Source organism: Artemia franciscana, chromosome 2, assembly GCF_032884065.1.
Source record: "Artemia franciscana chromosome 2, ASM3288406v1, whole genome shotgun sequence".
Taxonomy (NCBI): domain Eukaryota; kingdom Metazoa; phylum Arthropoda; class Branchiopoda; order Anostraca; family Artemiidae; genus Artemia; species Artemia franciscana.
Genome location: NC_088864.1, coordinates 34,273,526 through 34,286,577, shown reverse-complemented (window position 1 = coordinate 34,286,577; position 13,052 = coordinate 34,273,526). Strand labels below are relative to the sequence as shown.

Sequence of the window (13,052 nt, the reverse complement as noted above, 5' to 3'; positions counted from 1 at the left end):
ACATTTTACACCTAAAGGTACATTCTGGTAGAATCACAAATTTTCTGGTTCATTTTACAAAATGTGCTACAATGTGGCCATACCAAAGTAGATTTGGTATAGGTCGCCTTGTCCTATATCTTAAATTCCATCCTACTATATTTTGAAGCCGATTTAACCGAAACTCAAAATCGCTATTTTGATATAGGCTAGGCTATGAGTTTGGCAAATACCAGATATCTATATGACCCATAAAATAGTTTATTCAAATTTGTAATATAGAATCCTTGAACTGGCAACAGGTTAAGAATTGGTTTCAAGTTAAAACATGTTATTTTGGTAAAGAAATGGATCATAGAAGCAGAAAAGTCGCCTACCCCCTAGGACAGTTCAGTGGCCTACTTCTTGGATTGACCACGGGTGGGGATGTATAGTTATCCAGTTCCAGTGAACTTGGTACTTACCCTAGAAAAATCTGGCCACGAAAGGTAAGCCACATCCTTATTGTACACAAATTATCCAATGGAAATGAGCTATCTGAGCTGACTGATCAGATCAGATGAAGTTATGAACTGAGAATCAAATCAAATCAACCGTTTTTTGACCACCACAATGGTCTCTCACGGGACGAGCTGCCAAATAGGTCATTAATTAGGCTCCAATAGTTAACTTCCAAGAATCAAACGCGGCCGGTGGCTTTGAAATCCTCCTTTTACGGGCAGCAAAAACATATTTTGTATTTTGCCAGACAATCCTGAAAGATCAAAAACTTCAAGCTGGACAGAACTCAGTTCAACAGAAATCGGGAGATTATCGGGAGAAAATTTTAGTCGGGAGATTTTCCAAAAAGTCGAGAGATCTCTCAATAAATTGGGAGGAGTGGAAGCACAGGTACCAGTTTCTGACCAAAGTTGTACCACAAGAGATTAATTTGTACCATCTGAACAGTAGGCTAAGAGGTTGCCGCTCACATCGCTTTCCAACGCTTTCCTGAAAATATGTTTAATGTATTTCGCTAAAAACTAAGAAAAAGTTTTACGGCAAGAGCAGGTACAATAAACACAAGGCAGTAGCAACTTCATAGCTTGAAATAAGAAGAATGCTCCTATAAACCTTCTCAGCTTAAAAAAATATCAGTCCTGATCCGTTAAAAGCATATTAGAAGAATGTTTCAGTAAAATTTTCTGAAAGCGTTCTCGAAGCTCATTGTTGGAGTTAAGCCTTTTTTTCGAACTTTTGGGCATTAAGGCGATTAATGGATGAAGTAAAAAGGTCAATAACGTAGTGTCAAGAACTTATAATCTACCTATAGGTGAGTAACGAGTGCCAGAAGCTACAACAAAATATCATCAACAAGACCATGGTTGTGACTAACACCACAGATTCCCATGGGTTCACAGACTATGCTACCCACCGGCGAGCTACGTGTTGACCACATAATTCACCAGTGATCCCAACTAAGTTCTTGGTCGATAATACTAATCAGAACTAAATTAATTTAACAGAAGTATGTATGTTGACTATATTGCACAAGAAATCAGGTTAAACCGCAAGAAGGTGATAAAACTATAACATTCAAAAAAAGAGGAATATTTCTGCTAGTTGGTCATTTTTTCTGCTGTTTGTTTTTATAGACCAGCTTTCTCATATCCCCTACCATATTTTTTCCACTTCAGATACAGAACCATTTTCAAAGGTGGTTTCCAATTTTTTGAGACGGTCCGTTTTGCACTAAGGTGGTTTCAAGGTATAAACCGACACGACTTAATGCTGGTTTTTGTTCATATTGACAGCTGAGTAAGTCTACTCAGCAGTCACGGAAGTGCGTGAGAGAACATGTAGGCTTTAAGATAAATGCACAAGCAGAGGAAAACCCTTTAGCCTATTAACATCTTTTTGCCTGTAAACCCGAGTCCAAAATACGGCTTGATCTAAGCACCAAATACCAGTAACCGAAGTACCAAGCTCAGAGCAAAAGGGTAATCTCTTTCACTCCAAAATGATGTCTATCAGGTCATTGTCACTTATTGAATTCGGAAACTGAGCCAGAAGCGGGTCCAGGTTTGGCTGACTACACTTTATTCCCATGGCCTAACGTGGATGAAGTCTATTGACATTTTTAACCGATGAATATCTAGAGTTAAAAAAAAAAACTTTCTTATCTCATCACAAAGCACGATAAAAAATTTCCTATACTCTTTTTTAAACTCAACCGCAGCAGATAGAGATACCTGTTGTTTCGTAAAATCACTTCCGCTTGGCCCCCATAGTCCGTACCCTTGACATCGACGTAGTAGTTGGTGTCATATGGGTTTAGGAGGTGGGAATCACTTTCTTTCGTAAAACTAGGGGATATAAATGGAATACTATTGTCTTGTACACTTCAAAAAGATGATAATGGACAAGATAAATCTGAGTGTCTTCTGCCTGAAATTGCTTATTTAGGTCTTCGATATACTTCAAAATATACACCAGGACAGTAAAGTAAGCCTTGAAGACTGGTGACAGGTCCACTAGGCAAAGATTTATGGGACTTACTATGGGAATCATCACACATTTTATGTGACTGTCGTTTACCTTTGGCACTATGCAAGAAGTAGAACAGCTTGTCTTTCAAGTGAACTTGTCCCAATTTGACATCAATTAGCTCTGATTGCTTAAAGTGCCATTCCAGGCCTTGAGACTTGATTTTGCCATTCCAGACAACTTGATTGCCTAAGTTGATGATGTTGGGTTGTTGCCTCTGAATTATTTGTCTATATTATTTTTTCTATTGTTTGGTAATATATATATATATATATATATATATATATATATATATATATATATATATATATATATATATATATATATATATATATATATATATATATATATATATATATATATATATATATATATATATATATATATATATATGGCGAAACCCTATATAGGCCAGTGTATTCTCCTGATGAGCCCTTGTGTTGGGTTGTTGCCTCTGAATTATTTGTCTATATTATTTTTTCTATTGTTTGGTAAATGACGACTTATACTTATTGACGACATGACTGCCTGTCCATGGACTATTCTTTATGGTTGATTGTGTATGGCTATGTTTTTTTTTTTTTTTTTTTTTTTTGTGTTTGTGCTGTTGCATTGGTGATTTCTCTTTTCATGATATATATATTTCCCCATGGTCCCAGATTTGGCACATCATGGCTCTGAATGAAAAGTTTGCTCAATTTCTGATGTTATACCGATTACCTTTCGCATGTGATAATTTAAATTTACCATTGATTTCTATTATTCTGTTTCTGACTTTAGCAGCCCAGGGTATAATGAAAATCAGTTTCCAAATTACCGACATCAAGTGTCTATTGTACCCCGGTAATCAAGGTACATGGACAATTTTGCTGCTTCTAGTTTGATCCCTTCCTATTAGAATTTGGTAAGAGGTACAAGTTTGTCATATGTGGTTCACACAAAGCCAAGATACTGAAGTTGATGCTAGTGGAATCGGGCGTGTAAAAAGCAGCTTACTGAAAAGTTGTTTGCAATCGTGTGAAAATATTATCCAAAATGTCTCGGTCTCCTTACGTCCTCTTAAAAACCTGTGCACGCATAGAGTGTCTTGATTTAGTTCCATATCCTTCCAGAATTTCCTAATTTTTTCATCAAAATACCATTTGTTTTAGCAGCAGCAGCAGTAGTAGTAGCAGTAGAATTGATAGTAGTAGTCTAAGCTTAGTAGTAGTAAAAATGGTAGCAGTAGTTTTAATATGAATAGAAGCAGTAGCAATAGGATGTAAATATTTTCTTTTGGTTAGTTCAACATTCCTAACAACAAGCTGTGTCAGTTTAAACTTCATAAACCAAACTCTTCCTAAGATATTGCAGGTACGGCCTTTTGACAACCTGTATGCACATGGCGTGTTGTGACTGCTTTCACCTTCCCCTTCCCAAATGAAATTTTTAAAAGTTTTACCTTCATACCATTAAGAATAGTTATAATGGTAGTCATAGTAGTAGTCTTTGTATTACTATTGTATACAAACATCGTAAGTAAAGTTCATAAATAGTTTAAACACCTTTCTCAATAACATACATTATATATAAACAATGAACGAATTACCTGACTTACTGCCCTTAACCTGAGGACTGTGGCGATGATAACACCCCCAAAGACATAATTACTAGACCTTTCAACAATGCTGAACAAAATAGTTGTCTTACAATTTATATCAGTTGTGTTTTAAGGAATGATAGGCTTGAAAGGTGGGTTGGTTGCTCTTCATTCACTTTTGACTCTTAGAAAGGGCACTAGATCTTCTGAATTTCAATCAAATTGGTTCAATCCGATCCGTAGCTTGTTCAACCATCATAGATAACTTCGAAGACAACACTGCCTTTCCATGACGAAAGTAAAACAGTTCAAAATAGGGATGAAACCATTTATTGACAGTGTATGATGATGAACACTGTATCTATGTTCTAAATATCCAGTTAAATACCAATAAAAAGGTTTCATCCCTATTTTTACTTTCGTTCAACCATCAGTTCCATAAAATCCTTATATGCCCAGTGCATATTTTACAACCCTCGCTACTGGGCTCTGGAGTGTTGCGTCCAACCTGAAGACATTGTTATTTTCTCTTTAGACTATTGTGAACAAAATAGCTATTCCCCAGTTCCGATAGGATGTGTCTGGGGAAGAGAGGGTATCAGGTAAGAGGAGGGGTATGGCTAGGTGCACTCCATCACTTTTGACTTTTAAAAGAGGATTAGAAATTTGAATTTCCATTCAAATGAGCCTCCTACAATTTTCTAAAGCAACGATTTGATTTGTTAAAGAAATTCTCTAACAGCTTTTTATTAGCTCAAAAAACACAATTGTTAGTAAGTTCGTAACTAAGAATTTTTGTTATTTGAGTGGGGGCAGAAAAAATAAACGACGGGGCCACAGAAAATTTAATGCTCATCAAAATTAGTAGTTTCATCTTTTAGATGTTTTTTGTAGTATTTATACACCATAAAATCATAGTGGTTTCCCAAATTTCCTAAAGTTAAAAACAAGAGAAAACAATTCAAAATAAAAACAGGATAAAGAAAATCTTGAAACCGTAAATGGGGAAAAAATTAATACAAGTAGTGACAAAAGCTAAAAAGAGTAGGAAGAAATGACGCGGACTTCGAAGAAACCCAAAGAAAATGACAAAGTTAAATACTCGATCATAAATGTGAAGCTAAATTCAGTTGGTTATAAAGACTGATCTAAAAGAAATAAGCACTAACATAAAAGAAACAAAGATGGCCTGAAGGCACGAATAAAGAAGTGCAAGGTATGTTGACAAAAATTAAATCGATGCGAGAAAACTCATGTATTCAAAATTAGCCAAATCAAATGACTACAGTGGCAGGGAAAATAAAAAAGGTGCAATCATAAAGATCTACAAAATTTTTCAACGATGACCGAACTAACAAACGTGTAAGGCTGAAACTAAGGGCAGACAAAGGAAAAGTTGCTGGAGTTTGGAAGGAAAAAAGGAAAATTATTTGATATTTAGACCAGAATAACTAGTACCAAACTGCTAAGATACGTAAAAACACTTTAGCAAAGAGAGAAACACAGATACTGAAAATAAAAACCGTTCTAAAGGCCAAAAAGTAGAAAAGGGAAATTATTTTCAGTTTCAATGGACAATCCCACTGAACTAATTAAGCTCTTACAACAATAGCATATTGGGAAAAGAAAGTGGTAACAGACATTTAATTTTTCAACTTCGAATACTTTAGAATTTTAGATTCTACAATTGACAGAATGTAACTAGAAACCAGAATACTGTAAAACAAACTAAATATTTGCAGTATATAAGATTAATCACATCTTATATACTGTCGTAAGACATATACAAAATCTTAAGCAGATACAAATGACTTTAAGATTAATCACATCTTTTGTATATGTCGTAAGACATATACAAAATCTTAATCAGATACAAATGACTTTGCACATACAAATAAAACAGTAGATGATACATTCTTATCTGAAAAGAAAAAAGTCTTAGGTTGCTAGGATTAGACTTAACCTGCCATTTGGAGCGGATTGCAGACATAAAAGAGATAATCCTTATCAAAAATGAATCGATTGCTCCAACAAATTGATGCTAAGCAAAAAAAATAATGTCGAACGTTTTGTGTTGATTTAATGGTATTTGATATTAAAGAAAGACATCTCTGAAGTCGATCTTCAAGTGTATTATTTTTATTACATAGATAGGTCTAGGTAAGGGAGAAATAAAGAGGACCTCTGCTTGGACGTTCTGTGGGCGAAGAAGGGAAAGATCTTATACTACTTGACATCAGATTCCGCTATTTTAAGTCAATTTCCTACAGGAGCAGTTTTAAGTCTCATAATGTGGGAGGGGGCAATATTTGCCACGGGTATACCCTTTATATAGCATAAAAATAATTTAACATTATATTCTGGAAACACTAGGGGTGATTCCCCCCTGCCCAGGCCTAGAACTGCCACTGTCTCCATGCGTTCTTTTCTCATTGCGAAATTTGCAATATTTGCTTTATGGTATTTGTTTTATTGCTATCTTTACATATTTATCAAATTACGAAACAATACCAATAAATAACTTTTCGCCCTCAGGTGGAATTACTCGAAACAATAGCTTCAGAAACCTCTTCAGCCATACTTCATTTTATAACCTACACAAAAGAATACGTTAATGGAGGATTAAAAATTATGTTTAGGCTCTAGAGGGAATAAAAGCGTTTCATGTCATATTGTTTGAGCATTATCGCCCAGTGCATCTGGGTCAAGTATTTTGACCCAGTACATAGATGTAGCAGCATATTCTTCTATGTTTTTTTTTTTTTATTGCAAAATGAATGGAGCAAAATAAACACTGAATTCAGCAGAGAAAGAAAGAAGCCTACTTGAAGGTTTCTTTATTTTGTATTAGTAATAGGATAGTTTCTAAAATAAAGTTTAATTTAGATTCTGTCGTCTCACTAGCCTATTAAGATTTTTTTTTATTTTTAAACTCGATATTCTGACTTGGCTGTCGAACCACTATATTGCACAAGATTAGCGGCAAAAAAGCAAGCAGAATCTGTGATGCCATACGAAGACTTATATCCATGAAACTGTAAATAAGCTGAAATTCAAAACAATGACAAATTTTATCACTCCAGGTTGAAGATAAAATGTAACAAAATCTGAACACTGGTACTGAGGTGAAATCACTATCTCGTTTTGAGAAGAGGTTACTAATGAGGAGAAATATGGTGGGAAATTTTAAGGAAAGTGTTCCTCACATATTCAATACTGCCACATATACAGCTTTGAAGTAAAGAAGGGCACTTCGGATGTTTGGCAGCTTTGTCAAATAATGTAGAAACGTCTCTGAACGCAAGTTTTGTGTAAGGGTTCCTCATGGACATGCAACGTAAAATCAAAAGACAGCAGTGGCAAAAAGTGTAAAAGAGTCCAAGACATCCAAGACTAGGTCTAAAGATGAAAAAACTATTAGTAAAAAAGAGCAGGGAAATCACTAAATAATATATGTATATACATAAATACACAAACACGCGCACATACACACACCCTAATATATATATATATATATATATATATATATATATATATATATATATATATATATATATATATATATATATATATATATATTTATATATTTAAATATTTATATATATATATATATATATATATATATATATATATATATATATATATATATATATATATATATATATATATATATATATATATATATATATATATATATATATATATATATATATATATATATAAAATATATATATATATATATATATATATATATATATATATATATATATATATATATATATATATATATATATATATATATATTATGGTGATAAGCACCCATGTCCGTCAATTTGGGTGACAAAGGTAGGCCTAGTATCTAATCATTCAATAAATTTTCTTATAGGAGGGGCTTTGGAGTAGTCTCCTATCCTAGAAGCAATTTCCATAACGTTGTGGGATGTGGAAGAGGCTTGGCCATCTTATATAGAAAATGAGACGAGTGAAACGAGTTTCTTGGGAAACTTTTTGGAAAATAACAGAGGTAAAAAAAATATACCAAATATGAGGTGTCGACAAGCAGTCACGAAGATAGGGCACTCAGTCTGCCAGAGAAATATAAAAACAAATTTATCACGTGTGAACACTGGAAAGCTATTTTTATAATACCACAGACGTGTTTTAACTTCTATTACAAAATTCGACAAAAAGTAATCAAACTGTTTGTGATAACCAAGTTTAAGTAAGGTGTGACGTGATTCAATTGTAACCGAAACTCTAAACAAGAGCTAAGAGCTCATATGGCACTTGTGACGAGGCGAGAAGAGCTAAGAGCCAAGAGATCACATGGTATGAGCTCTAACAAAATTCTATGAATCAATAGATTGATTTAAAAAGGAAAATAAGAGGCTTAATGCCGGTCAAGATTTAAAATAAGAGCTCTGAGTCACAAAGTCCTTCTAAATATCAAAATTCATTAAGATCCGATCACCCACTCGTAAGTTATAAATACCTAATTTTTTCTAATTTTTCCTCTCCCTTTTGCCCCCCAGATGATCGAATCTGGGAAAACGACTTTATCAAGTCAAATTGTGCAGCTCCCTGACACGCCTACCAATTTTCATTGCCCTAGCACGTCCAGAAGCACCGAACTCGCCAAATCACTGAACCCCTCCCCCCAACTCCCCCAAAGAGAGCGAATCCAGTACGATTCTTTCAATCACGTATCAAGGGCATTTGTTTATTCTATCCACCAAGCTTCATCCCGATTCCTACACTCCAAGTGTTTTTCCAAGATTTCCCCCTCCAAATCCCCACAATGTCAAAAGATCTGGTCGGGATTTGAAATAAGAGCTCTGAGACATGAATTCCTTCTAAAAATCAAATTTCATTACGATCCGATCATCTATTCGTAAGATATAAATACTCCAATTTTCATGTTTTCCAAGAATTCCGGTTCCCCCCTTCAACTCCCCCGAATGTCACAGGATCTGGTCGGAATTTGGAATTAGAGCTTTAAAGCACAAGATCCTTCTAAATATCAAATTTCATTAAGATCTGGTCACCCTTTCGTAAGTTACAAATACCTCAATTTTCAATATTACCCCCACCCCCCAATTCCACCAAAGAGAGCAGATCCGGCCCAGTTATGTCAGTCACGTATCTTAGACAGGTTTCTATTCTTCCCATCCAGTTTCATCCTGATCTCACCGCTTTAAGTATTTTCTAAGATTTCCGGTCCCCCCAACTGCCCCCCCCCCAATTACGCTTGATCCGGTTGAGATTTAAAATAAGATATCGGAGTTACGAGGTCCTTCTAAATATGAAGTTTCGTGAAGATCCGATCACTCCTTCCTAAGTTAAAAATACGTCATTTTTCTTATTTTTCAGAATTACCCCCCCCCCCGCAATCGAGCGGATCCGTTCCAATTATGTAAATCACGTATGCAAGACTTCTGCTTATTTTTCCAACCAAATTTCATCCCAATCCCTCCAATCTAAGCGTTTCCCATCCTTTTAGGTTTCCCCACCCCAAACTTCCCCCAATGTCACCAGACCCGGTCAGGATTTAAAATAAGAGCTTGGAGACACGATATCCTTCTAAAAATCAAATTTCATGGAGATCCAATCAACCGTTCGTAAGTTAAAAATACCTCATTTTTTCTAATTTTTCAGAATTATCCCCCCCCAACTACCCCAAAGAGAGTGGATCTGTTCTGGTTATGTCAATCATGTATCTAGGACTCGTGTTTTTTTCCACTAAGTTTCATCCCGATCCCTCCACTCTAAGTGTTTTCCAATTTTTATGTTTCTCCCTCCCAACTCCCCCCCCCCATGTCACCAGATCCGGTCGGGTTTAAAATAAGAGCTCTGAGCCACGATATCCTTCTAAATATCAAATTTCATTGAGATCCGATCACCCGTTCGTAAGTTAAAAATACCTCATTTTTTTTATTTTTCAGAAATACCCCCCCCCCCAACTACCCAAAAGAGAGCGAATCCGTTCCGTTTATGTCAATCATCTATCTAGGACTTGTGTTTATTTTTCCCACCATGTTTCATCCCGATCCCTCCACTCTAAGTGTTTTCCAAGTTTTAGGTTTCCCCCTCCCAACTCCCCGCCCCCATCACCAGATCCGGTCGGGATTTAAAATAAGAGCTCTAAGAGACGATATCCTTCTAAACATCAAATTTCATTGAGATCCGATCACCCGTTCGTAAGTTGAAAATACCTCATTTTTCTAATTTTTAAGAATTACTCCCCCCCCCCAACTAACCCAAAGAGAGCAAATCAGTTCCGATTATGTCAATCATGTATCTGGGACTTGCTCTTATTTTTTCCATCAAGTTTCATCCCGAATCCCTCCACTCTAAGTGTTTTCCAAGATTTTAGGTTTCCCCCTCCAACTCCCCCCAATGTCATCAGACCCAGTCGGGATTTAAAATAAGAGCTCTGAAACACAATATCATTCCAAACATCAAATTTCATTAAGATCCAATAACCCGCTGATAAGTTAAAAATACTTCATTTTTTTCTATTTTTTGCGAATTAACCGGGCCCCCACTCCCCCCCAGATGGTCAAATCGGGAAAACGACTATTTCTAATTTAATCTGGTCCGGTCCCTGATACGCTTGCCAAATTTCATCGTCCTAGCTTACCTGGAAGTGCCTAAAGTAGCAAAACCGGGACCGACAGACAGACCGACAGACCGACAGACCGACGGAATTGGCGACTGCTATATGTCACTTGGTTAATACCAAGTGCCATAAAAACGGAATTTCGATACCAGTAAATATATCAAAAGAATTTGGAAGTAATTATTTATGCTGGAATCAGCATAAACAATTATGCTGATTAGAAATATATAAGATTCATTGAATTTAAGTTTACCCATCAAAAGTTACGAGCCTCAGAAAATTTCCCTGAGGATTAGCCTAGAAACTTGGCACAGCCTATCTTCAATGTGGCTAGGAAAATAGTGCCGTTTGAGCAGATAAACTACATTTTATATTTTTACCTTGCTGCTTTTCAGGGCAGGACTTAAATTGCAGTTCAGTGGCTTTTCACTAATGCATATTGAGCTGAGTTACAATTGAGGATAAAAGAATGGCAGATCCTACGCTATTCCTACTGAATAACGGATAGCCTAGGCTGTAAGAAATTAGTATTACTTACAGATGGCAACCATTTGAAAGAAACCAAAACTTACATGGTAAAGACTAGAAGTGGTAACGTCACTATGTCACAAAAGGCAACTATCTGAAGAATGGTGACACTTTGAACTTCTACAACACCGATGATCATTCTGACAAGACGCATTCTATTTCTATCCACGCCCTAGAAAAAACAACAACAATATAATGTAAACTAAATGGTAGCATTCATTAAGGCCTTCCAGTATTTTCGCACTGAAAAGAGTTCCCTAATCAACCTACTTGACATATCAGCTGTCATTGTTACATCTCACCCCAATTTTGTAATAGCCTTTAGTCACCCAAGACTACACTACACACAAGTTTTGTATTTTTCATTGTTGGGACTAAAATCACAGTATATTGCTATCTTTTGTTTTAATTAATAAGGTCTGACAAATACTTTTGTATATATGACCCAATTATACACTTATGCATATCAGCACTTGTAACTAGGTACGTTAGAACTGTAATAGCCCGGAGTTACAACAGCCAAACATTAACTGAGTGGTGGTGGTCTACATAAATAAATTTCAGGCTCAATAAATGAAAAAAATGCACTACATGACAAACAAACAGGAACTGATACAGTGATCACAGACAGCAGTGCTTGCCATAATAAAAGCAGTCGGAATAGTTTTTGAACAAAAATACTGTGAATCACTAAAACGAGCCGAGAGTATAGGGCTTCAGAATGGAAAATAAAAAGATGGATAGAAGACTAATATAAAACTAATACAGCCATGGCACCGCTTCTGAACAAACAAGAGATGGCAGCACTTTCGGACCCGTGGGAAAATGTTACATTTTTGCTTCTGTAAATTTTTCTATTTATCACCCAAAGAAGATATATTGGCTGTGGGGGCCGGGTAATTGCCGCATATATTTAACACTTATAGATTGTAGTCCATCTTTAATTTGAAAGTGGTGCCTGCCTGCTTGCCTGATAGAACGGAGCTTTCCACTCGATAGCAGAAACATGGTTTGATGAAACGAAAGCTTGGCTGCACAACTTCAGATACTCCTCTCTGACATAGGCCATATAACTCCACTTCACTTTGCACACCATAGGCTCTAGCTCGTGGACAAGCAAAAACCATCCTTTTTGGCCCCAGGCAAGAGTTCCGCGGAGCTTTCCAAAATGTAATGTCATATTCATCAATCCAGCCTGAGGTCCACACTTTCCGTAAAAACCGCACAGGTTAGAACCTTACCAGTTTCCAAGAATAAGCTGAGATCGGCGGCATAGGAAAAAAAAAAAAAAAAAAAAAAAACGGGAGAAAACCAAAGTGTTGCTCTCGCAACACAAATCGAATAATAATGATTCTAAAACTCCCCGCATTTAGAAACTTTGTACTTGCACCCTATCCATTATCTAGTTTTAAAAATAAACTAAATAGCTTTAGTCACCGCCGGTGGTATATCTTTGGAGGTGTTTCCTCTGAAAATGGAACCTATAGGTAGTGAAAAGTTAATACTCCCCTAACCTAACTTTTTTTATCCATATTTGAAAAACTCGTTTCTTTCGCTACAGTTAGAAACAAAGTCATCCTTACTTAAACACAAAAGAGCAAGTATTAATGCACGTACCTCGTTTGTTATACAGTAAATATAAAGTCAAATATATGTTAATATGATACCACAAATAATGCTGTAAATTAGCATAGTTCTTTAAGCTAAAAACTTTAGTACTCGATCTAGCTGCTGCTCCAAGTGCATCCAAATTCTTTTTTTTATAGACCATGTCTCTGTCTTCTCAGAGTAAAATCAGAGGTAACAGAAAACTAGGAAGGT

The 13,052-nt window shown here is 35.8% G+C and overlaps 1 protein-coding gene across 1 annotated transcript in view; it reads right to left on the bottom strand.

Moving 5' to 3' along the window:
* Positions 1-5,315: 5,315 nt before the first annotated feature.
* The window catches only part of LOC136040541 (transmembrane protein 33-like), a 30,565-nt gene continuing 22,828 nt past the window's right edge, over positions 5,316-13,052 (bottom strand). Inside the window, exons 5-6 of the mRNA XM_065724735.1 lie at positions 11,276-11,403; positions 5,316-7,483 (exon numbers count right to left, since the gene is read on the bottom strand). Coding sequence (XP_065580807.1) covers positions 7,243-7,483; positions 11,276-11,403 — 369 coding nt within the window. The 3' untranslated portion in view covers positions 5,316-7,242. The remainder of the gene's footprint in view (positions 7,484-11,275; positions 11,404-13,052) is intronic.